This window comes from Salvelinus alpinus, chromosome 6 (assembly GCF_045679555.1).
Source record: "Salvelinus alpinus chromosome 6, SLU_Salpinus.1, whole genome shotgun sequence".
NCBI lineage: Eukaryota > Metazoa > Chordata > Actinopteri > Salmoniformes > Salmonidae > Salvelinus > Salvelinus alpinus.
In genome coordinates, this window is record NC_092091.1 from 62,301,320 (window position 1) to 62,325,028 (window position 23,709).

At 41.5% G+C, this 23,709-nt stretch overlaps 1 protein-coding gene across 1 annotated transcript; it reads right to left on the reverse strand.

The window, feature by feature from the left end:
- Positions 1-69: 69 nt before the first annotated feature.
- Positions 70-23,518, reverse strand: LOC139577672 (uncharacterized). The gene is made up of 6 exons (XM_071404832.1): positions 22,128-23,518; positions 21,228-21,358; positions 19,097-19,282; positions 7,817-7,981; positions 7,113-7,224; positions 70-1,428 (listed from the first exon to the last, which is right to left on the reverse strand). Exons 1-6 carry the CDS (start codon positions 22,408-22,410, stop codon positions 470-472), a joined length of 1,836 nt encoding a protein of 611 aa, XP_071260933.1. The 5' UTR covers positions 22,411-23,518; the 3' UTR covers positions 70-469.
- Between the last annotated feature and the right edge of the window lie 191 nt (positions 23,519-23,709).

A 23,709-nucleotide genomic window follows, 5' to 3' on the forward strand; every position in this document is an offset into this window, starting at 1 on the left:
GCCAGTCAGCACAGATAAAATGTTGTATTTCATTTCAACAAAATGTTCCTACGCTCACAACGTGAAGTACAGAACTTTTATTTCACAAAATAATACATGTGACAAGTAGAATAACTTTTCTCACTGTGGTAACACTTTACCTTTTCTGTAAATCTGGTACCCTCACTTTGATAAAATTTGTTTTAGAATACTTTGGAAACAGTTCAACATCACATTACACACATCTTTACTACTTCATGTCAAGTAAACATTAATTAAGGGACTATCATTTCCTCATAAAACCCCAGCATCAAACAACAGGACAAGGTTGAAGTATTTTTACAGACAGCATCACAATAAACATCACCACATAATCTACTCTGCCTCATCATACTCAGTTCACCTCATCCAGTTCCCAACTACATCCAAAAACAACAGAATTGACTACAAACATACTAACTAGTACTACATTACATGTCACCACTATACTCTATACATGGGCCGTGTGCATTTTCTTCTGGTGTATCCTGAGGTAGCTCCTCTCTGAGAACCTCTTCCCACAGTGCGTACAGGCAAACGGCCTCTCTCCCGTGTGGACTTTCAGGTGCATCTTTAGCTGGTGCTGATGGGAGAACCTCTTCTCACACTGGGGGCAGCTGTAGGGTTTCTCCCCTGTGTGGACCCTCTGGTGCCTCTTCAGGTTTGATGAGTCTGAGAAACTGGCCCGGCACAGGTGGCAGCCAAAAGGTTTCTCCCCCGTGTGCATCCTCTGGTGGATCTCCACCTGTTTGGGGAAAGTGAAGGCTTTCCCACAGAATGAACAGTGGAAGCGCTTCTCTTTGGCACTGCCACCTTTCCTGATTCCGTCTCTGCTACTCTCATTTGTTAATGGGCTTGTGTAGCCATTTAGTGTTGAGACTCTGGCATTGTCTGAGGTCTGGTTTAACATTAGGAGAGTGTGAGGACGGAGGACAGGGAGTGTCTGTGTTGTCGCAGGGTCCATGTTCCAGTTGATAGATCCTATAGAAGGCAGGCTGAAGGCAGCACCTGTCAGGGAGTTAATCTGAGGCGCCATCAGTCTCTCTGAATCACAACTATAAGAACAGGATGGAGCATCGCTAGCCGAGTCTATGTCTGTTCTCTCCTGCCGCATACCAACACCTCCCCATCCTCGTAGACCAAATCGACGCCTCGTCCTGGTCTCAGCCAGTCTGTTGTCTTGGAGATTTAGTTTTGTTGTTGTTTTGTGTTCAATTGTCTGTTTCTGGTTGTGGTTAACAGTGTTGTTCCCCAGCCCAGAGTTGAGGATGCTGTCCCATCCACTGGCCTCCACTAAGTCGCCTTTGGTCCTGGCCTGCTCGGTGATGATGTACCCTGGGCCCTTGGCTGCACCCGTCTGGGTATCCAAGATGGCTCCCCAGTCTCCTCTGTTAGCCTCCAGCCAACCACCTGCAGGAAGAAGTTAGAAAATAGACTTTACAAACATGGCAGAAAACTTTACATATGGAGTTTTTTTTGTCAATTACCTGGTCAAGTTCATACATTATAATGTGTGCTTTGTATGTAAACATAAGTTGTATTGATTTAATTTCATGAATGAAATTTAAGAAAAAAATATCCAGGTACATCCCTATTCCCATTGAAGATCTATTACTGGTCATTACAGTGCCTTCAGAAAGAATTCAGACCCCTTCCCCTTTTCCACAATTTGTTAAGTTACAACCTTATTCTAAAATTGATTTAATAAATGTTTTTTCTCATCAATCTACACACAATACCCCATAATGACAAAGCCAAAACAGGTTTTTAGAAATAAAAAACAGAAATACCTTATTTACATAAGTATTCAGACCCTTTGCTATGACACTCAAAATTGAGCGCAGGTGCATCCTGTTTCCACTGATCATCCTTGACATGTTTCTACAACTTGATTGGATTCCACCTGTGGTAAAACATTTTTTATTGGACATGATTTGGGAAGGCACAGACCTGTCTGTATAAGGTCCCACAGTAGACAGTGCATGTCAGAGAGAAAAACCAAGCCATGAGGTCAAAGGAATTGTCCGTAGATCTCCGAGACAGGATTGTGTCGGGGCGAAGATCTGGGGAAGGGTACCAAAAAATGTCTGCAGCATTAAAGGTCCCCAAGAACACAGTGGCCTCCATCATTCTTAAATGGAAGAAGCTTGGAACCACCAATAATCTTCCTAGAGCTGGCTGCCTGGCCAAACTGAGCAATCGGGGGAGAAGGGCCTTGGTTAGGGAGGAGACCAAAAACCTGATGGTCACTCTGACAGAGCTACAGAGTTCCTCTGTGGAGATGGGAGAACCTTCCAGAAGGACAACCAGCGCTGCAGCACTCCACCAATCAGGCCTTTATGGTAGAGTGGCCAGACGGAAGTCATTCCTCAGTAAAAGGCACATGACAGCCTGCCTGGAGTTTGCCAAAAGGCACCTAAAGGACTCAGACCATGAGAAACAAGATTCTCTGGTCTGATGAAACCAAAGATAACGACCCTAAGCACACAGCCAAGACAATGCAGGTGTGGCTTCGGGACAAGTCTCTGAATGTCCTTGAGTGGCCCAGCCAGAGCCAGCACTTGAACCTGATCTAACATCTCAAATGAGACCTGTAAATAGCTGTGCAGCGACGCTCCCCATCCAACCTGACAGAGAGGATCTGCAGAGAAGAATGAGAGAAACTCTCCAAATATAGGTGTGGCAAGCTTTCAGCGTCATACCCAAGAAGACTCAAAGCTGTAATCGCTGCCAAAGGTCCATCACCAAAGTACTGTAAGTACTGAATACTTACAGTACCAGTCAAAAGTTTGGACAAACCTACTCATTCCAGGGTTTTTCTTTATTTTTACATTATAGAATAATAGTGAAGACATCAAAAGTATGAAATAACACATATGGAATCATGTAGTAACCAAAAATGTTTTAAACAAATCAAAATCTATTTTAGAGTTTAGATTCCTCAAAGTAGCCACCCTTTGCCTTGATGACTGCTTTGCATACTCTTGGCATTCTCTCAACCAGCTTAATGAGGAATGCTTTTCCAACAGTCTTGAAGGAGTTCAGACAAATGCTGAGCACCTGTTGGCTGCTTTTCCTTCACTCTGCGGTCCAACTCATACCAAACCATCTCAATTGTGTTGAGGTCGGTTGATTGTGGAGGCCAGGTCATCTGATGCAGCACTCCATGACTCTCCTTCTTGGTCAAATAGCCCTTACACAGCCTGGAGGTGTGTGTTGGGTCGTTGTCCTGTTGAAAAACAAATGATAGTCCCACTAAGCGAAAACCAGATGGGATGGTGTATCGCTGCAGAATGCTGTTGTAGCCATGCTGGTTAAGTGTGCCTTGAATTCTAAATAAATCCCTGACAGTTTCACCAGCAAAGCACCCCCACACCATCACACTTCCTCCTCCATGCTTCACAGTGGGAAACACACATGCGGAGATGATCCGTTCACCTACTCTGCATCTCACAGACATGGCAATTGGAACCCAAAATCTTTCATTTGAACTCATCAGACCAAAGGAGAGATTTCCACTGGTCTAATGACCATTGGTCATGTTTCTTGGCCCAAACAAGTCTGTTCTTCTTATTGGTGTCCTTTAGTCATGTTTTCTGTTTGATTCAAGCAGTTGAGATGTTGAGATGTGTCTGTTACTTGAACTCCGTGAAGCATTTCTTTTGGCTGCAATCTGAAGTACAGTTAATTGCCGATTTCTGAGGCTGGTAACTCTAATGAACTTATCATCTGCAGTAGAGGTAACTCTGGGTCTTCCATAGCCAGTTTCATCATAGTGCTTGATGTTTTTTGCGACTGCACTTAAGGAGACTTTCAAAGTTTACATTTTCTGGATTGACTGACCTTCATGTTATTAAAGTAATGAGGAACTGTTGTTTCTCTTTGCTTATTTGAGCTGTTCTTGCCATATTATGGAGTTGGTATTTTACCAAATAGGCTATCTTCTGTATACCAACTCTACCTTGTCACAACACAACTGATTGGCTCAAACGCATTAAGAAGAAAATAAATTTCACAATTAACTTTTAACAAGGCACACCTGTTAATTGAAATGCATTCCAGGTGACTATGTCAAGCAAAGAGGTGCTGAGTTTGAAGGTAGGCCTTGAAATACATCCACAGGTACACCTCCAATTGACTCAAATTATGTCAATTAGACTATCAGAAGCTTCTAAAGCCATGACATCCTTTTCTGGAATTTTCCAAGCTGTTTAAAGGCACAGTCAACTTAGTGTATGTAAACTTCTGACCCACTGGAATTGTGATACAGTGAATTATAAGTGAAATAATCTGTCTGTAAACAATTGTTGGAAAAATGACTTGTGTCATGCACAAAGTAGATGTCCTAACCGACTTGCCAAAACTATAGTTTGTTACCAAAAATTTGTGGAGTGGTTGAAAAACGAGTTTTAATTACTAATAATGTGTATGTAAATTTCCGACTTCAACTGTATTTATTTGTTCATCAATTTTAGAATAAGGCTGTAACGTAACAATGTCGAGAAAGTCAAGGGGTCTGAATACTTTCCGGATGCACTGTTTATACAAGGTTATTATATACAAGGTTATTATATACAAGGTTATTATATACAAGGTTATTATATACAAGGCTATTATATACAGGGTTTTTAAAGTAAACTAAAACAAACTAATCATGAAAAAACAATTTAGTAAACTGAAATAAAATAATTAACAAACTCATTTGAAAAACTACAACTATACTGAAACTATCTTTGACTCCAAAACAAACTTAAATAAAATCCATCATGAATTATGTTCAGTTGTAGTTGTTTTTTCTAAAGAAAATTGTGCAAAAATCTAATAGAGTTAAGCTTTTTTTCCTAATGGAGTTTAAGCTTCTGAATCTGCCGGGTCACATTGAGATTTACTTTAATTTAAAGGTAGACTCAGCGAGATGACGTTGCCATGAGTAGCACGGCAGATATTGCTTGCGTTCCCCTGCTCAGATGTTACATGCATCAACCAATGATTGCGTACCACGTCATTTACTGTGCAGTCGGCACTAGATATCTGTAACATGTCAGTAGTGTTCCTCTGCTCAGACGTTGCTGACAAATGCCAGATCTTACAAGTGAAATGAAAAAAATAACTTGTTTCACAAAATTCTAAAAAGTAAAAAACGGAAAAGCGGTGCGTGCATATGTATTCACCCCCTTTACTATGAAGCACCTAAATAAGATCTGGTGCAACCAATTACCTTCAGAAATCACATAATTAGTTAAATAAGTCCACCTGTGTGCAATTTAAGTGTCACATGATCTCAGTATATATATACCTGTTCTGAAAGGCCCCAGAGTCTACAACACCACTAAACAAGGGGCACCACCAAGCAAGCGGCACCATGAAGACCAAGGAGCTCTCTAAACAGGTCAGGGACAAAGTTGTGGAGAAGTACAGATCAGGGTTGGGTTATAAAAAATATCAGAAACTTTGAACATCCCAAGGAGCACCAATAAATCCATTATTAAAAAATGGAAAGAATATGGCACCAAAATAAACATGCCAAGAGATGGCCGCCCACCAAAACTCATAGACCAGGCAAGGAGGGCATTAATCAGAGAGGCAACAAAGAGACCAAAGATAACCCTGAAGGAGCTGCAAAGCCCCACAGCGGAGACTGGAGTATCTGTCCATAGGACCACTTTTAGCCGTACACCTCACAGAGCTTGGCTTTACGGCAGAGTGGCCAGAAAAAAGCCATTGCTTAAAGAAATAATAAGCAAACACGTTTGGCGTACGCCAAAAGGCACGTGGGAGACTTTTTGGCCATCAAGGAAAACGCTATGTCTGGCGCAAACCCAACACCTCTCATCATCCCGAGAACATCATCCCGAGAACACCATCCCCACAGTGAAGCATGGTGGTGGCAGCATCATGCTGTGGGGATGGTTTTCATCAGCAGGGATGGGGAAATTGGTCAGAATTAGAATTTAAGGAATGATGGATGGCGGCTAAATACAGGGAATTTCTTGAGGGAAGCCTGTTTCAGTCTTCTAGATATTTGAGACTGGGACGGAGGTTCACCTTCCAGCAGGACAATGGCCCTAAGCATACTGCTAAAGCAACACTCGAGTGGTTTAAGGGGAAACATTTACATGTCTTGGAATGGCCTAGTCAAAGCCCAGACCTCAATTTAAGTGAGAATCTGTGGTATGACTTAAAGATTGCTGTACACCAGCGGAACCCATCCTACTTGAAGGAGCTGGAGCAGTTTTGCCTTGAAGAATGGGAAAAAATCCCAGTGGCTAGATCTGCCAAGCTTATAGAAACATACCCCAAGAGACTTGCAGCTGTAATTGCTGCACAATGTATTGACTTTGGGGGGGTGAATAGTTATGCACGCTCACGTTTTAATTTTTTTTGTCTTATTTCTTGTTTGTTTCACAACAAAAAATATGTTGCATCTTCAAAGTGGTAGCCATGTTTTGTAAATCAGTCTATGACGTGGCACGCAACCATTCGTTGATGCATGTGACATCTGAGCAGGGGAACGTGACCATGATGTGGTTAGCTGGTATGTAAAAAACTTATCCAGGTGTTGTAAGATCGGGCAGGTGTCAGCCATGCAAGATTTTGCTCTCACACAGTCACACAGAGTATCTGAACATGGGTGCGCTTCATGCTGCTACAACTTGGTACCAAGGGACGAAAACAGCGAAGAAGTTTAACCTCGCGCTTCAAAGCTCCTCGTCATTGAGGAAATTGACCCACTACTACTGTTTACTTGGTGCATCTATGTCATCTCACTGAGTCTACCTTTAAACCTAACGACCTGACCCATCACCTTATGTATTACTGCCCCACAGTGGAAAGTAGTGACATCCACAAAAACAGAAAATGTATAAATGGCTCCTAGCCTCCCACGCATAGGCTACTTCTGTCCCTAAAACAAACAAAAAATAAAAAATAAATAGAAATGCTTGTATAAAACTATGAAGCGAGGAAATCAGTTCTGAAAACTAACTGAATCTAAACAGATTTTTTTTAAACATCTTAAAACAAATAGAAAGAAAAACAAATATAAAACAAAAAACTATAATAACCTTGGTATGTAGGCTATATGTATTTCTTACCTTGCTCCCCCATCTTTAGTCTACTCAGCAGATCAATGCTCTCTGGGCCGTCTTCTATGGTCTCCTCTTTGACTAGCAGCAGATCAGGCTTCCCATCCTCCATGTCTACTGACTGTAAGAGATACCGAGTGAGAGGATGTTGGATCAAGAAATCTGATATGAGCACCCTGCTATTGAGCATCTTCTGATTGGGCTATGAGTACTATGCAAACATGTTAGTTGATTTGATTACTAAACTCTCTTTCATGGTTTTATCATTCAAAGACATGGTCACACACTTAAGACAAAATGAATGAAGCCCTGAGCCCATATCTACAAAGAGTCTCTGAGTACGAGCGCTGTTCTAGGATCTCTCTATATAATCTTATTCATTATGATCTGAAAGGCTAAACTGATCCTAGATCGGCACTCATGTTTTAAGAGGCTTTGTGGATACGCCGGGCCCTAACCTAATAGCATTTTAAAAATTTAACTAGGCAAGTCAGTTAAGAACAAATTATTATTTACAATGATGGCCTACCCCGGCCACACCCGGATGACGCTGGGCCAATTGTGGCCGCCCTATGGGACTCCCAATCACGTCCGGATGTGATACAGCCTGGATTCGAACCGGGGACTGTAGTGATGCCTATTGCACTGAGATGCAGTACCTTAGACCACTGCGCCACTCGGGAGCCCATACAGACAGTTTACAGTAGGCTCACCTCAGTGAGACTGTATGTGGTCCTGTGCTGCTCAGCTGGTTCCTCTGTGGGTTCAGGAGGAGGTGTAGTCTGGTTGTCCTCCATGACCATGGTCCCCTTAGGGTTCCCCAGATCCTCCTCACACCCCTCCTCCTTCACCAGCAGCACCCCTGGACCCTCCTCATCCTGGAAGAGACAGGTGATACAGATTATAGACATACACACAGATAATAAACACACTTTCAACATGTGGGGGCCATACTTGCGAATTTGAACACAGTGCGCGGCAAGAAGTTGACCACATGCCTCCTGGGAATTGGGCAACTTTAGCATTTTTTTTGTTGTCTGAGTGAGGGAAATGCTGTACATAAAGAGGACTTAATGTATTTTGCAAGATGCGATGTTGAGGATTATAATAAATACAGCTTTGATGTCATACAAGCAAGCCAAAAACCAGTTTGTCCAAATGTGCACTTCACATTTCCATATCATAAAACTCATGTTATATACATTGTCAACATTTATGATCACTATGCTTGATGTACAGTCACAAATAACATGGCGTCATACCCTGGGTTGTTCTGACCCGCAATAAAATCTGCTAAATATGTGTATGCAATTGAGTTTGAACAGAATGAGCCCGTTTGTCGTTTTCTTAAGAAATTTGAACACAGCATTTCCCTCACTCCGACAATGCACTCATGACTCTATTCTATGTGCAGCAAATTTAAGATCTGCTTCTCTGATTTGCCTTGTGAAAGCCTAACACTGTAAGATCGTATTTTGTTACTTAGATAGCCATGTTGGAAATATAACCAGTTAGACCTACCGCTCAAACCCTTGTAATTTTTTTGTTTTATGTTGCACTTTCCCCAAATTTTCCATTAATATTTTTCATGTTACTGAATGTATCCAGAGTATTTTCAGATTTTGTTAACAACAAATGCGGCAAATATTACAGTAAATGTAAAATACACAAATCAACAGTTAATGTTTGGATTCAGTCTTGTGTCAGATTAACTGTTGTCCTCACCTATAGTCTAATTTTCCCATAATCTCCAAAGTGATCCCTTTTTATTGCTACCATAGTTATGCATTCCATATTTCTTCTGTAAGAAACATCTCAATTCAGCCCTATCATATAGGTGCGGCAGGTAGCATAGTGGGTTAGTAGTGATGGGCATTCCGGGTCTTTTCAGTGAGCCGGCTCGTTCGGCTCAACTCACCAAAAAGAGACAACTCTTTTGGCTCCCAAACGGCTCTTTAAAAAAATATGTTTTGTATTTTTTCAAGTCAAACAGTTTGCGATAGTTTGACTATGATTGGTGTTAAAACAATTCTAATTAAATTATTAAATGAAATCATACTCTACCTTAACCACAATGTATTTAAAAATGCATTGGTTTGTTATGAAAAAGTTTGCATTTAAAGTATAACTTTTTAATGTATATAATCAAAATGCATATAAATCTAACCATTCAAAACGAATACAATCTGAACAGCATGATAGAATATTGCACCATATCAAAGAAAAATAAATAACTATTTGCAAAACTGCAGCATCCCACAAATTGAAATAAATGTGAAGAAAGGATGCTATTACACATGTGCATTTAAAGTATAACTTTTTTAAATGTATATAAACAAAGAGCATATAAATGTAACAATTCAAAACGAATACAATCTGAACAACATAATAATAGAATATTGCACCATATCAAAGAAAAATAAATAACAATGTACAAAACTGCAGCATCCCACTTAAAACATTAAACTGGTCCTTCTTTTCTCTCTTTTATTTATTGCCATGTTATAACCAGCAGCACACAGCAATGCTGACCATATTTTGCTTTTATGAGAGATTTGCATTCAGAAATGCAAGCTGCCTCACTTTTGAGGGGCTGATGTTTTTTCTCTCAGTAATTATTTGTCCCGTTTTTGAGAAGACCCTCTCAGAGGGAACAGATGTGGCCACTATGCAGTGTCTCCCTTTCATGACTTTAGTAAGCCGTGGGTAGACAGAGGCCTTGTTCTTCCACCAGCTCAGAGGATCTGCAGATCTTTGGAGGGGCTCCTCCAAATATAATCGGACCTCCATTATGGCATCTGCTGAGGGATTCCTTCGTACTGCATCCCCAGTTGCTCTCTCGTCAAACAGCATCCAAACAGCAGACGTTTGTGGCGCTACTGCTGGTGCTTCTGCTCCATCTGCTCCCTCTTCTTCCTGTTGCCCTGGTGCCTGAGCCAGCTGACTGCTGGGGATGTCCCTCTCTTCTGCTGAGGTTATTCTTTGAAGAGCCTCATCAATCGCTCTGGCATCACTGAAGGCTAACTTCTTAAACCTGGGGTCAAGTGCAACGGTTTCTGATAGCACATGATTATATTCCATTCTGTGGAACTTTCTGTCCATTGATGAACATAGGGTGTCCACCAACTCTGTCACATATCCTGTGGTTACATTTGCTTCTCTCTGGCGGCTGGCTGTGATTCGCTGCAGACCCTTACACAGGATTATCATTTTTGAGGCTGTCACATAGCTGAAAAGAGAGAACAGTAACTTATTAGTTCAGGTTCATGTTTTGTCTGCTGATACTACATTCTCATCTACTGCCCATATACATATATAATACTGGATTAAATAATGATGTAGTAATAATGGCTTACTGTACCTCACTCCACTGATCTCCATATGACCTGCTCAAAGGTTTCCAGGACTCTGCACACCTCCTCCACCACCTCCCATTATTCCTCTTGGGTCAGAACATCAACAGGTGCATTGACAATGGCCAGGGTAGAGATGATGGCATCCTTTGACTCAAGAAACCGCTTCAACATATAAAATGTTGAATTACACCTTGTAGTGCAGTCTTGTTTAGGCCTCAGCTCAGGCATCCTCATCTGGTGTTGTGTAGACTTGAGTTTTTCAGCACCTACTGTGCTCCTGCGAAGAATTCCACAGCTGCTTTCACTTTGTCCACGGTGGGCTTCATCACCTTCAGAGCATCTCTTACAATCAGGTTGATTGTGTGGGCAAGACATGGATGATGGGTCCATTTAAAAATGTTCATGGCTTTGGTTATGTTAGCTACATTGTCGCTAACACAACAGACCACTTTTCCATCTACTTGCCATTCTCCGGCCACTCTCAACAAGTTCTCTGGGGTGTGTCTGTCGCTGAACTCAAAGCAGTCCAGAAGACAGCTAGACATCGAAAAATCTTCAATGAAGTGACATGTAACCGACATGTAAGAAGTGGTTGCCCAGTCAGTGGTAAGGCAAACTGCAGTAGCTTTTTGGAGTCTTTCCCGCACTGATGCCTGTGTGCTCTCGTACAGTTGTGGAATAAGTGATTTTCCTGCTTGGAATTGTGTACATTGGATTTAGACTATTGCTATAATTTCTAAAACCTCTGTCCTCCACGATCGAAAATGTCTGGAAATCGGTGCCAATCATTTTAGCCAATGCAATATCAATTTGGCCTTGTTTTGCTACAGACATAGACTTTGGCATAAACTGGTCCATAGAAGACTGCGTTGCTGTGGGTTGCGGAGTAGGCCTACTTGACTGAGTGGATACACCTCCATGTGCTGGCTCCACCACTATCACTAGCAGGCCCGCTAGTTTCTCGAAGCTTCACCGTTGGGTGCACAGTTCGCATATGCCGGTGTAGGTTGTGCGTAGAACCGGCTTTATATGAGATTTTGTTTTGGCAAATTCTACACTGTGCTCTAACATTGTCTACATTATTAAAATGCATCCAAATGCTACTGTGCTTCCGACTCATTTTCCAGCTGTTGTTTTCACAGCTGTCCTTCCTCTCTCTCCTCGGCTGCTAAGTGTGTGACTGTGAGTGAGTTGGCTCGGCCCTCCCTCACGCATCTTTGGTTCATTGGTTGACACTGCGTGTCTGATTGACAGGATCAACAGGTGAGGCTGTTAGTCTGAGCAGACAGTCAGAACGAATGTGTGTGCGCTTGAGCATTTAGGCCTATATTATTATTTTTATTTTTTTGTTCTTTGAATTAGTTAATTCTATTAATTTACATCTTTTGATTATTCATATCTTTATTTTTTATAAATAGATTTGGCTCTTTGATATGCGAGCCGGCTCCCAACGTTCACCTACAAGAGCTGGCTCTTAGAGCCTACTCGTTCGCGAACGACCCATCACTACTGGTTAGAGCGTTGGGCCAATAACCGAAAGGTTGTAGATCGAATCCCCGAGCTGACAAGGTAAAAATCTGTTGTTCTGCCCCTGAACAAGGCAGTTAACCCACTGTTCCTAGGCCATCATTGTAAATAAGAATGTGTTCCTAACTGTCTTGCCTAGTTAAATAAAATAAAAATGAGGCCAGGGGTGTCAAACTCATTCCATGAAGGGCCTAGTGTCTGCTGGTTTTAGTTTTTTTTCTTTCAATTAAGACCTAGAAAACCAGGTGAGGGGTGTTCCTTACTAATTACTGACCTTAATTCAGCAATCAAGTACAAGGGAGGAGCGAAAACTAGCAGGCACTCGACCCTCGAGTGTAAGGGGTCACTCAGCCTATTAAAATTGTTGAGGTAGTGGCACGTGATCAAAGGCTACATGTTAGCGGTTCCCATTACATAAGGTTGCACATTTAGCCCTATGCAAACCTCACCGGGTGGCCTTGATTATTTCCGGTAACAGCTAATCATCGAGCTTAAACTTTTTCTCCACAAAACAATGGCATTTCTTAAAATAGGTCAACTTTTTTTTGCCTTATGGACTTGTCAAATAGCTGTCATGTACCGTAGCCATTGCCTTTCAGGTGACAAACAGCGCTAATGCGGTTGACTCGAAAAAGACAGTGTTCGTTAAATGCGGGTTCGAAAACCCCTCGCTTCAAGCATTTTTGTTAAGGGAAATACTGTTCACTGCTGGTCCACACATGACGAAGTGGATGATTATAATAATGCATATATAACATTGTAGATGTAGGTGCAAGCCCACACGTCTATATGATATAGAATATACTAGAGTAGCGTTGATTATTTATGTAGCTGTGCCAGTAGCCTGTGTCGGTCTGCATGTTTACATTGAATTCATGGATTTCACATGAGACGGGTTCCAGGAGTGATACATTTTTATTTCCGTAGGACTATAGCCTATCGACAATGGAAGTGTACCATGCAAAGTCCCATATAATAGGTTATAGCATAAGGAGGACACTATCTGATGTGAATGTAGGTTATAGCTCTGCTGTTGATCGGAGCTCCTATAGTACAGAATATGATCATCAAATCAAACTTTGTCACATGAGCCGAATACAACAAGTGTAGACTTTACCGTGAAATGATTACTTACAAGCCCTTAACCAACAGCGCAGTTTAAGAAGAGTTAAAAAAATATTTACAAAATAAACTCAAGTAAAAAATAATCAAAAGTAACACAATAAAATAATAAAATAATAACGAGGCTATATACAGGGTCAATGTGCGGGGGTACAGGTTAGTCGATGTACTTCGTACATGTAGGTAGGGGTGAAGTGGCTATGCATAAATAATAAACAGCGAGTAGCAGCTGTGTACAAAACCAATGGGGGGGTCAATGTAAATAGTCCGGTGGCCATTTGATGAATTGTTCAGCAGTCTTATGGCATGGGGGTAGAAGCTGTTAAGGAGCCTTTTGGTCCTAGACTTGGCGCTCCGTTATCGCTTACCGTGCGGTAGTAGAGAAAACAGTATGACTTGGGACCATTTTTGGGACTTTCCTCTGAAACCGCCTATTATATAGATCCTGGATGGCAGGGAGCTTGGCCCCAGTGATGTACTGGATGTTCTCGGTGCAGCTGTAGAACTTTTTGAGGATCTGGGGACCCATGCCAAATATTTTCTGCCTCCTGAGGTGAGAAAGGTGTTGTCGTGCCCTCTTCACGACTGTCTTGGTGTGTTTGGACAATGATAGTTCGTTGGTGATGTGGACACCAAGGAACTTGAAACTTTCGACCCGCTCAGAGTTAGTTGACTGTCAAATAAAAATAATTCCCTATCTGATAATAACAAATATCGTCCTCCATTAAGATTGTCGATTTGGAATAGTTTACACACGGTAGGCTTAGCGTGGGTTCGAGTCCGGACTTGCGATAAACTTCTTTAAAATAAACTGCAATACTGCCATCTGTAGGATGATAGTGAGAGTACCACCTGTAATCCTACTCTAGTACACTTTGTATTGCTCGTCCTCAAGTCAAATAACACATATGTGACGAGGTAGATGATTATAAAAATGCATATAAAACGTTGTAGGGCTACATTTAGGTGTACACGTCCATACAATATAGCCTATGTAATATGATTATTAGGCCATGGCAGTGTTTGTCTGCAAGGCTGAAGAAAGAGGTAGCTCCTTAATAAATTCATTCTTAATCTTAATGTTCCAACTGTTGGCTGTAGGCTACATCCTTTCAACACACTAACACAAATATAATTCCACATTTCAAAGGGGGGGGAACTAATGTGAGATTTGAACCCTTGCCACAATCTGTGACAATTATCTGGAACTAGGCCCTCTACACAGAAAGCAATTTGACCAATCCAGTTAAATACACGTGATGTAGTTGCTCTGATTATCAGTACATGCTGTTATACTTCTGTTAAAGACTGTTCCATGAACACGTGTTGGAACATGTCCAACTACGTTGCCAATTTTTATTTGGCTGATACATCATTTGTTACAGGAAATAATCACAGCCACCTGTTGAGGTTATCATAGGGCTAAACTTGCAACCTCATGTAATGGGAACCGCTAACATGTAGGCTTTGATCACATGCCACTACATCAAAGATTTAAAATGTGCTGATACTTAAACTTTACCTTTAACATAAACTTTTTCTAATATTCACAAGTATGGCCCCAGTGTGTTTACCCACCCCAATACATTTGCATCCTAAACTGTAGTTACAGAATGACTTCATTGTTGTTAAACTCATCATGGACATAAATATGATGTGGGTAAAAATAGTCAAGTCATCATCAGACAAACCTGACTAAACTATTTTGATATGTACAGTAGGTGTTTGTTAGTGTGTGGGTATGTGTAGGTATATTTAGTAAGTGTATATTGGTTATAAAGCGCTATCAGAATATGCAGAATAGGGTGAGATCAGATGTGATGTACACAAAAGAGAGTCTCAATGAAAGTCTTAGAATGAAAAGTCACATTGTGTTTATTAAACAGACAAGTTTTAAATAAACCATATGAAAACCACACATACATGAACTGCATTCATTTTCTAATTGAAAGTGTGTTGGGGACAAAAATGAAGTAGTTGAATTAAAGTAATGAAACAGGCATTTGTGAACGTCATATAGCCTACACAGTACAAACACAATATGTAACAGACTTTTTAGGTTTATGTGGCTCATACATAGTGTACAAAACATTAGTAACACCTGCTCTGTCTATGGTGAAGGTGAAAGTTATGGTCCCTTATTGATGTCACCTGTTAAATCCACATCAATCAGTGTAGATGAAGGTGAGGAGACATGTTAAAGAAAGATTTTTAAGCCTTGAGGCAATTGAGACATGAATTGTGTATGCGTGCCATTGAGGGTGAATGTGCAAGACAAAAGATTTGAGCGCCTTTGAACGGACGGAGTATGGTAGTAGTTACCAGGCGCACCGGTTTGAGTGCAATGCTGCTGGGGTTTTAAACACTCAGCAGTTTCCTGTGTGTATCAAGAATGGTCCACCACCCAAAGGACATCAAGCCAATTTGACACAACTATGGGAAGCATTGGAGTCAACATGGGCCAGCCTCCCTGTTGAACGCTTTATGACACCTTGTTGAGTCCATGCCTCGACGAATTGAGGCTGTTCTGAGAGCAAAAGGGGGTGTAACTCAATAGTAGGAAGGTGTTCCTAATGTTTTGTACACTCAGTGTATATCACACAATGTATTTGTATTTATCAGTGATCGCCATTAGCTGCTGCCAAGTGAATGGTTTGTTCCAAATACAATGCTTTTAGTTAAAAAAAATATTAAGTACAAGCTTATTACTTGCCACCCATTCTAAAACTGACTGCAGTTCTTTAAGTGTTGCAGTGATTTCTCTTGCTGTGGTAGCTGACGTGTTTAATGTTCAGTCATCAGAATGCATATATTGTTTTCCCGCTATTTTTACCATACCGCCAACTGTTTTTCCGCCTTTTCTTTATATCTGATATATATTGCCGGTATCAAAGCCTAAACTTGTATTTCTACCTAACGACCTAGTAATCAATTTGGTAAAGTTCTGCCTACCGCTTAGTATGATACGTAGCTGTATCGCTGAGGCGGCATTGACATGCACTAAGCTCTTAAACCCTTGATGGTTGCTAGGCACCGCCCTGTAACCATCCTCCCGCCAGTTTCTATGTCACCTCGCCCATCTCTTCGCATAGCTCGCCTAAGTGTGCACTGTTTTCTTAACCGCAACTGGATGGATCCATAAAGAACTACCGTGGGAATAAATATCACTGAATGACAAAAATAATGGAATAAATAAAATAAGGCTAATGCAATTGAAGACATGTATCAAATTGTTCCTTGATGAAACTCCCAAAGTCATCCATTCGAGGTAATACATTTGAAGCAATAGCCTACCCACATGTGGTCAACTAGATGATAATTTCAGCACCGTTTCGATTGGGATAGCGCCATCGTGCTGCTTTGAGACAAATATGGGGACTCGTCTTGATAAATCAATCAATGTCAGATTTTTTGTTTTCATCGAATGTCCGTTTGGATATCGGTTAGGCTACAATTTACACTGGGGAAATGTTAGCTAAGTTGAGGTGAGTGCTGCTCATGATCATGTTGTATAGTTGGCTCATTTGTTAGAAAATGTTGTCAGCATGTAATATGCAGTTCAACAAGTGGATTATTTTGCTCTTCACTCGCAGTTGTTTAGTAGTCTACGCCTACTCCCGACCAAAAGCCTGACTTCACGGACTTGTCTCAGGCAATTTGGTTAATTGGTTTCTGGCTGAGCAAATCAGAAACATATTGAATGCTATAATGTAGCAAGTGTAGACCTAATATTTTGCTCGTTCGCATATAGGCAACTCCAAAAGTCTGCGGAGATTGTGAAATATGAACTCGACTCTTATTTTCTATCGTATCACGATGAAGACCCCAGGCCTGCTCCCTAACAAAGTGTTGTGAGGATAGGAAATAGATGAAACGTGGATCAAAAAAGCATGTGCTTGAGTTCTATTTCAGAATACCACTTTTTAATATGACAGTGGTTGTGTAGGAAAAATATTATTTGTATTTTATTCTTACTATAAAATACAAGCGTGTTGACTGAATGGGGTAGGTGTGTGTCATGAGTTTAATGAACAAAATAATGAACTATTGACTTAATTCATTTGTACATAACATCATTACACTTTATGCTAGGCCTATTCTATCCCTTTGAAAATACATTATTAGTCTTATGTTTCTTAGGACCTGCCTGAAAAAAACTATAAAGTATTTATTTTTGAAAGTGTATATTCAATGGATTTATTCAAATAAACGCCCACCAGCATCTGCATACCACTAATGCCACTCGTCACCTGCATTCTGGCATGCGCATAGGAGGTATAAAAGGGGTATGCAGGCAAGAATGTGGTAAAAATGGGCACGTAAAGACATAACATACATTTTCCAGCAGCAAATTATGATCGATAATGTCAAAAGCTGCACTGAAGTCTAACAAAACATCTCCCACAAGCTTCTTATTATCAATTTCTTCCAGCCAATCATCATTGTGTAAGTGCTGTACATGTTGAGTGCTCTTCCCTATAAGCAGGCTGAAAGTCAGTTGTTAATATGTTTATTGTGAAATAGCATTGTATCTGGTAAAACACAATTTTTTTTCAAGAAGTATACTAAGGGTTGGTGCTTTGCTATTCTTGGGTAGCGGAATGACTTTTGCTTCCCTCCAGGCCTGAGGACAATTACTTTCCTGTAGGCTTATACTGAAGAGATGGCAAATAGGAGTGGCCATATAGGCCGCTACCATCCTCACAAATTTTTCATTCAAGTTGTCAGATGCAATATTCAAACCAGGAATATTCAACACTGAAATGTGTTACTTTCTCTACTCCAAATGCATCTGTGGATCTTTTCTGCTGACAACGCAGGGTTTGATCGAAACGTAATACGCTATAACATGCAATGGTTTCTAGTTTATAGAGTGGAATGGTTTTTCTGCTGGTGTATCCTAAGGTATCTCCTCTCTGAGAACCTCTTCCCGCAGTGCGGACAGGCGAACGGCCTTTCTCCTGTGTGGACCTTCAGGTGCCTCTTCAGGCTGCCAGCCTGGGTGAAGCGCATGTCACACTGGGGGCAGCTGAAGGGTTTCTCCCCTGTATGGACCCTCTGATGCCTCTTCAGGTCACTAGACTGGGTGAACCGCATTAGACACTGTGTACAGCTGAAGGGTTTCACCCCTCTGTGAACCCTCTGGTGCCTCTTCAGGTCACTAGACTGGCTGAAGCGCATGTGACACTGGGTACAGCTGAAGGGTTTAACCCCTCTGTGGACCCTCTGGTGGATCTCCACACTCTGAGGGCTGCTGAAGCCTTTGTTACAGAACATGCAGAGGAACCGTTTCTCTTTACTATTGCCTGATGTTTCTCCCCCTCCCCGAGCCTGGGCTCTAGCACTGTCGTTTGAGTGCAATACCTGATCGAAAAGGATGCGGCTGTGTGAATCGGAAGGCCCCATCGACGTGGACACTGGGTCACGGTCCCCGAACGCGTATGAAGGCGAGTGGGTTGCGACATTTGGATTTTTCTCTAAGCTTTCCCTGTAATCTAAGAAATATCTTCCCTGTGAGGGTCCGTCTCCTAAGTGACTATCTGCATTCCATGTGGGAGAAATGTCACCCTCCACTTTCACAGTCACTTCCTCTACAACCAGACCCTCCACTTTCTTATCTTGGCACCCTTCAGAGTATACACTACTACTGTACTGGTTCCAGTCCCCTCTAGACAGATCAGTCTGTGTCTCTAAACCCAAGGGCATGTTGCCAGGGTCCATCTCTGTAGCGTAAGAACAAGACGGATCATTACTGCCAGTGTCTAACGCGTCACCATCACCATCCTCACGGGAATGAACCGTCCTCTCGTTCTGGTGAAATACCGGTACATAGTCTGAGCCGGGAGCAGGAGGACAGCCCAGTCTCCACAGCCCAAGTCTCTTTGGGTCTGGTCTGTGGTCAGATCCTGTGTGTAAAAGCCTGTGTGTTACAGTTAAAGTCTTGGTGTCTGTCTCGGAATTGAGGACGGAGTTCAGCGTTCCACTGACCTCCATGATGCTGCGTTGAGTCCTGGGCTGCGCTGGAGCGTTGGTGGGGTCCTCTGTAGCTACAGGGGGTGCTACAGCCGCTCCAGTCTGGATGTCTCTGCTGTGCTGTGGGTCCTCCTCTCCTTCAGTCTTCTCCTGCTTGACCAGAGACAATCCTTCAGGACCTGCAGCCTCTGTATCTGCAGACTGACACAAGAGAGGTTATTATCGGTACATGATTTGAATTGGATACATTAAGAGTATGTTTACATGCATAGTAAAAATTATATATTAAACTGATTATGGCAGTAGGCAGATTATGCAATAGTTATGTAAACACCTTACTCTGCCCATCTTAAATCGGCGTACGGTCATAATCTAAGTAAGCATACGCCGATTGAAACACCTGGTTTTCTGAGCAATCGTTTTAAATTATTAGAACATGTAAACACCTTAAAAATCGGTGTTCCAGCGGTGTATTTGATCTGCGCATGTGCTAGCACCAGCCGAGCGAGCCTCCCTCTTTGTGGATAGTCAGATTAATATAATAGTTCAATTAAAAAAGTTGACATGCTTTGCAAGAAGAACGATTTCCCTAATCGTAAATGGACACATCTGAAAGGCTACCTGTTCAGTCTCTCCAGGATTCCGCGATTGCATAATTCAATGCAAAAATCAACCAATCAGCGCATATTATGCGAGAGCTTGCAATCTTTACCAATCCCCGCACTTTTAGCGCATAAAAGGGTCCAATCAAAAGCGGGTTTGTAATTTTGACCAATTACTGTACTGTTACCGTGGAAAATGGCCCAATCCGATCACACTTCAACAAAGTATTTTCCCCCTGGCCTGTCAGCCTATTCACATGCGAAAATGATAGGTGATGGTTGATGGCTGACAGGCAGTACAATGAACTGAAATCAATCTCATTTTCCAACAAAAATAACAGTTCATGAACGTGCAAAACAATTTCCAAATGTTTTTAGAAACTAGAGAAAGTCAACAATCAACAGTCACTTCGAATCAGCAAAGCATACGAGAATGTCACAACAGTTCCCACAGCAGCGGCAGACCACCATGACTGAAGTGGTAGCAGGGAAGACTGGTAAGCGCTGAAAGAATCAAGGTGAGTGGCGTTTCACGCAAACTTTTACTCCGCTAACCTTGGCTTTAGTAGGGTGGTCGGCACTCTGCTATCCCCAGTCTGTCTATGGAGAGCGCTGCTCAAAGCGCTGCGTGCTATTTGTCAGCTTTGCCGTTTTAAACTCTATAAAACTTAATATGGATCACGAAAGAACATCCTTTCTGGATAAAAAAATATATATAATTGTACATATCAACCACGTTTTCTGTTCTTAATCTACTTTACGACCCTGAAAAAAAATCATAATCTCAAGTATTTTGAAAACAATTTATTAGAAAGAAATGTCGATCCTCAAATTGAAAGCGATTGATCAGCTTTGAATCAATTTGGGGGTTTTTTTGAGAGAGAGAGAAGGAATGGGGAGGTGCATCTCGTGTTGATAGCAAGCCCCAAGCCTGATGGAGAGAAGAGGTGTGTGTGTGAGTGAATGTGTGAGTGGATTATGACATAGCTGTTTGTTGAGGAAAATAAACAAAATTGAGCACTTTAGATGTTTCTAATTGTTTTTGTATTCTGCTTAAAATTGTCCTAAAACTGAGCACATGCCTTTATATGAAATGAAGGTTAAAAAAAACATCGCAAAATGTTTCGTAGAATTTCAGAAATTCTGCCGCCAAATCAAGCATTTTTGGCCACAGAAATCACAATAAAATGTTGCGAAATCCTGTTGGCAGTCTGATAAATGTACAAAATCGCCAATCAAAATAAATGTTCTATCACGTTATTTTTGGGAAGGATATTTGATTCTGAATTGGGACATGTAAAGTTTGTATGTGAAAACTACTTCTAAAATGCATACATTCAGTTGATCCAAACTCCACCAGCGCTAATAATCACATTACTGTGTGCATGTAACCATACTCAATGTTGTAGGAAAGTCTCACAAGCTCCCCTATGACAGATAAATTAGAATGTACATGTAAGCAAGTGAATAGCTGAGGGGAGCCTTTCTGAAATAAAAGGGCCACATTTGATTTACAAATAACACGTTTTATGCATTACACTAACCTCTATCACAATAACGTGCTGGGTTGAGGTTCCACTCCCCTCATCAACAGTGATTGGTTGTTCATCTTTCCATGTATCGTGTCCCACTGGCTTCAGAAAGCTCCTATGGCCTCCAGTGAGATGTCCTTCACCTGAGAGTGTGATTGGGGGAAAATAAGTGGCTAGGTTAGGTTGGGGGAGGGTTATAAAGGTCTAGCACACTAATTTGGTGGTAATGTTTTTGGGGGGGGTGTTTAATATTTTTGTGTTTTACATTTCGATTTATCAGGGGAGCTGCAGCACCCCTACTTCCCGTGGCTATGTTGACACTGTCTACAATTTGGGCACCCAAGTGGCGCACTGCATCTCAGTGCAAGAGGTGTCACTACAGTCCATGGTTCGAATCCAGACTGAATCACATCCGGCCGTGATTGGGAGTCCCATAGGGCGGTGCACAACTGGCCCAGCGTTGTCCGGGTTTGGCCGTCATTGTAAGAATTTGTTCTTAACTGACTTGCCTAGTTAATTAAAGGTTAAAAAAAATTTTTTTTAAAGGATGTAAGGTAACAATTCTCATAACTTATTGATATACTATTTATTGATTGATGTATTATGTTCCATGTATCACATTGTTTTCGTTGAGTAAATAATAGGAAATGCAGTAAATCAAGAATCCGGATAGAATATGATTGTGTCTTTGCGCAAGATAGCGAAGTAATCATACTATCCAAAAACTGACTAAGACCCAATTCTGGGTAGCACATCTGAACACATGTGCAGAGGGGAACGGGGCGACATAAAATGAGCTATATACAAGCATTTCGCTACACCTGCAATAACATCTAAATATGTGTATGTGACCAATACAATTTTATATTAACGGCGACATGCCACGCAGCCTCAGGCTTCTGCAAAATGTACCTCTTGCCATTCCTCTGTATCCGTCAAGGATCTTGACACTACTGGGACGACTGGCGAGGACGCGCTCTCGTATTGTCCTCTCTGCACGCTCCCGTGCCACCTTCAGTTCCTGTAGCTGTAGTTTCCTCCGCAATCCCCTGTTTTCTTTCTGGCTTTGAGTTATTTCTAAACGAAAAACTGCATAGTCGTCGTCTACGAGTTTACAGATCTCTGACACTGCTGCATTCGCTAGCACCTCCATGATGGAGGCTATTTGAGTGTGAAAACCCATACAGTTAGCCATTGTTAGATGTATCTAGGTAACGCAAGTTCTTTTTGGGGGGGGGGGGGGGTAACGCTAGTTAGCTGCTATCAACCAGGTCCCGTCTCCAATACGAATTAAATACTACCTGGTGTAAGTACGTAATGCTGTGCCGTTAAATGAGTCATATGGTTCAGTTCCTTGGTGTTAATAAATGTCTAAACAATAAAAACGATTACGAGGAAACTGTTCTCGGTACCGTTGAGAAACGGTTGTGACTAGAAGGAGTACAGCTACGGACGAGATGTACCATTGAACTACCGCGAGAGTCGGAGTCGGATATCGCTTAGATTTGTAGGCCTAAACCCTGAAATAAGCTACCTCTGGTTCTTTCAGCCGTCTCTATGGGAAAACTGAATGGGGAAAGGATAGGGTCCGAAAATGAACTACGATGTATCAGCGACCAGATACAATATAACCAAGCCAATTTGTCCTGCTAAATGCCAATACAGCCTAAATGTGGTATTTTCAAATAAACTCCCTATTGACCACCCGTTATCTGCACATTGCTCTCCTCCTGCCTCTAGCTGCTTTTGTCATAGCAAAAGTGATATCCGACCACTGACGTATAAGAATTAACCGATTTATCAGGCTTCAAAACGTACATCCAAACTCTCGCAGTAGTTCAATGGTAAATATCGTCCGTAGCTAAAAATGTAAAATGTAAAAAATGTAATAAAATGTATGCACTCTACTGTAAGTCGCTCTGGATAAGAGCGTCTGCTAAATGACTAAAATGTAAAAAAAAATGTAGCTGTACCTCGTTTAGTAACAACCCTATGAAGGGTTGGTAATCTAGATGAGATCCAGTTTTTGTCAAATGAAGATCAAAATATATTTTTTGTTAATTTTAGCTAACCCCAACCCTTTTCCTAATCTTAACCTAATTCTCCTAACCTGCTGCGTGAGTTCTCCTAACCTGCTACAAAAAGTCCAAATCTGACTTTAATTTGACAAAAGCTGGATCCCTTCTAGCCCTGAACACGAAACAGGCAAGAATAACTAAGTACTTCTGGCTCACAGAGTTTAGGAATCCTTCTTCTATGGTATTGTGGTGGTCGGCAAACAATTGTAGGAAAGGGGGAAAAACTAAAATCATCCAAAAACCCAGAGGCAGCTTGGCCATCTGCCAAATGGGCTAGAGAATTTTTTTGTTGGGTGGGCTGGTCAAAATTTACACACACAACTTATTGTTTTATTTTTCTATATACAAAAAGAGTAAGATGACATTTGCGGTGGCCCATGGGCCTTTATTAATGGTTTTTGCTGATCTATAATGAG

Coding starts and splice junctions, on each gene's coding strand:
- LOC139577672 (XM_071404832.1), bottom strand. CDS start 22,410: ATGGCTAACTGTATGGGTTTTCACACTCAAATAGCCTCCATCATGGAG. Junction 19,283..21,227: donor AGCACGTTATTGTGATAGAG/GTTAGTGTAATG, acceptor CTCTTGTGTCAG/TCTGCAGATACAGAGGCTGC. Junction 7,982..19,096: donor CTCAACGCAGCATCATGGAG/GTCAGTGGAACG, acceptor TGTCTCTTCCAG/GATGAGGAGGGTCCAGGGGT.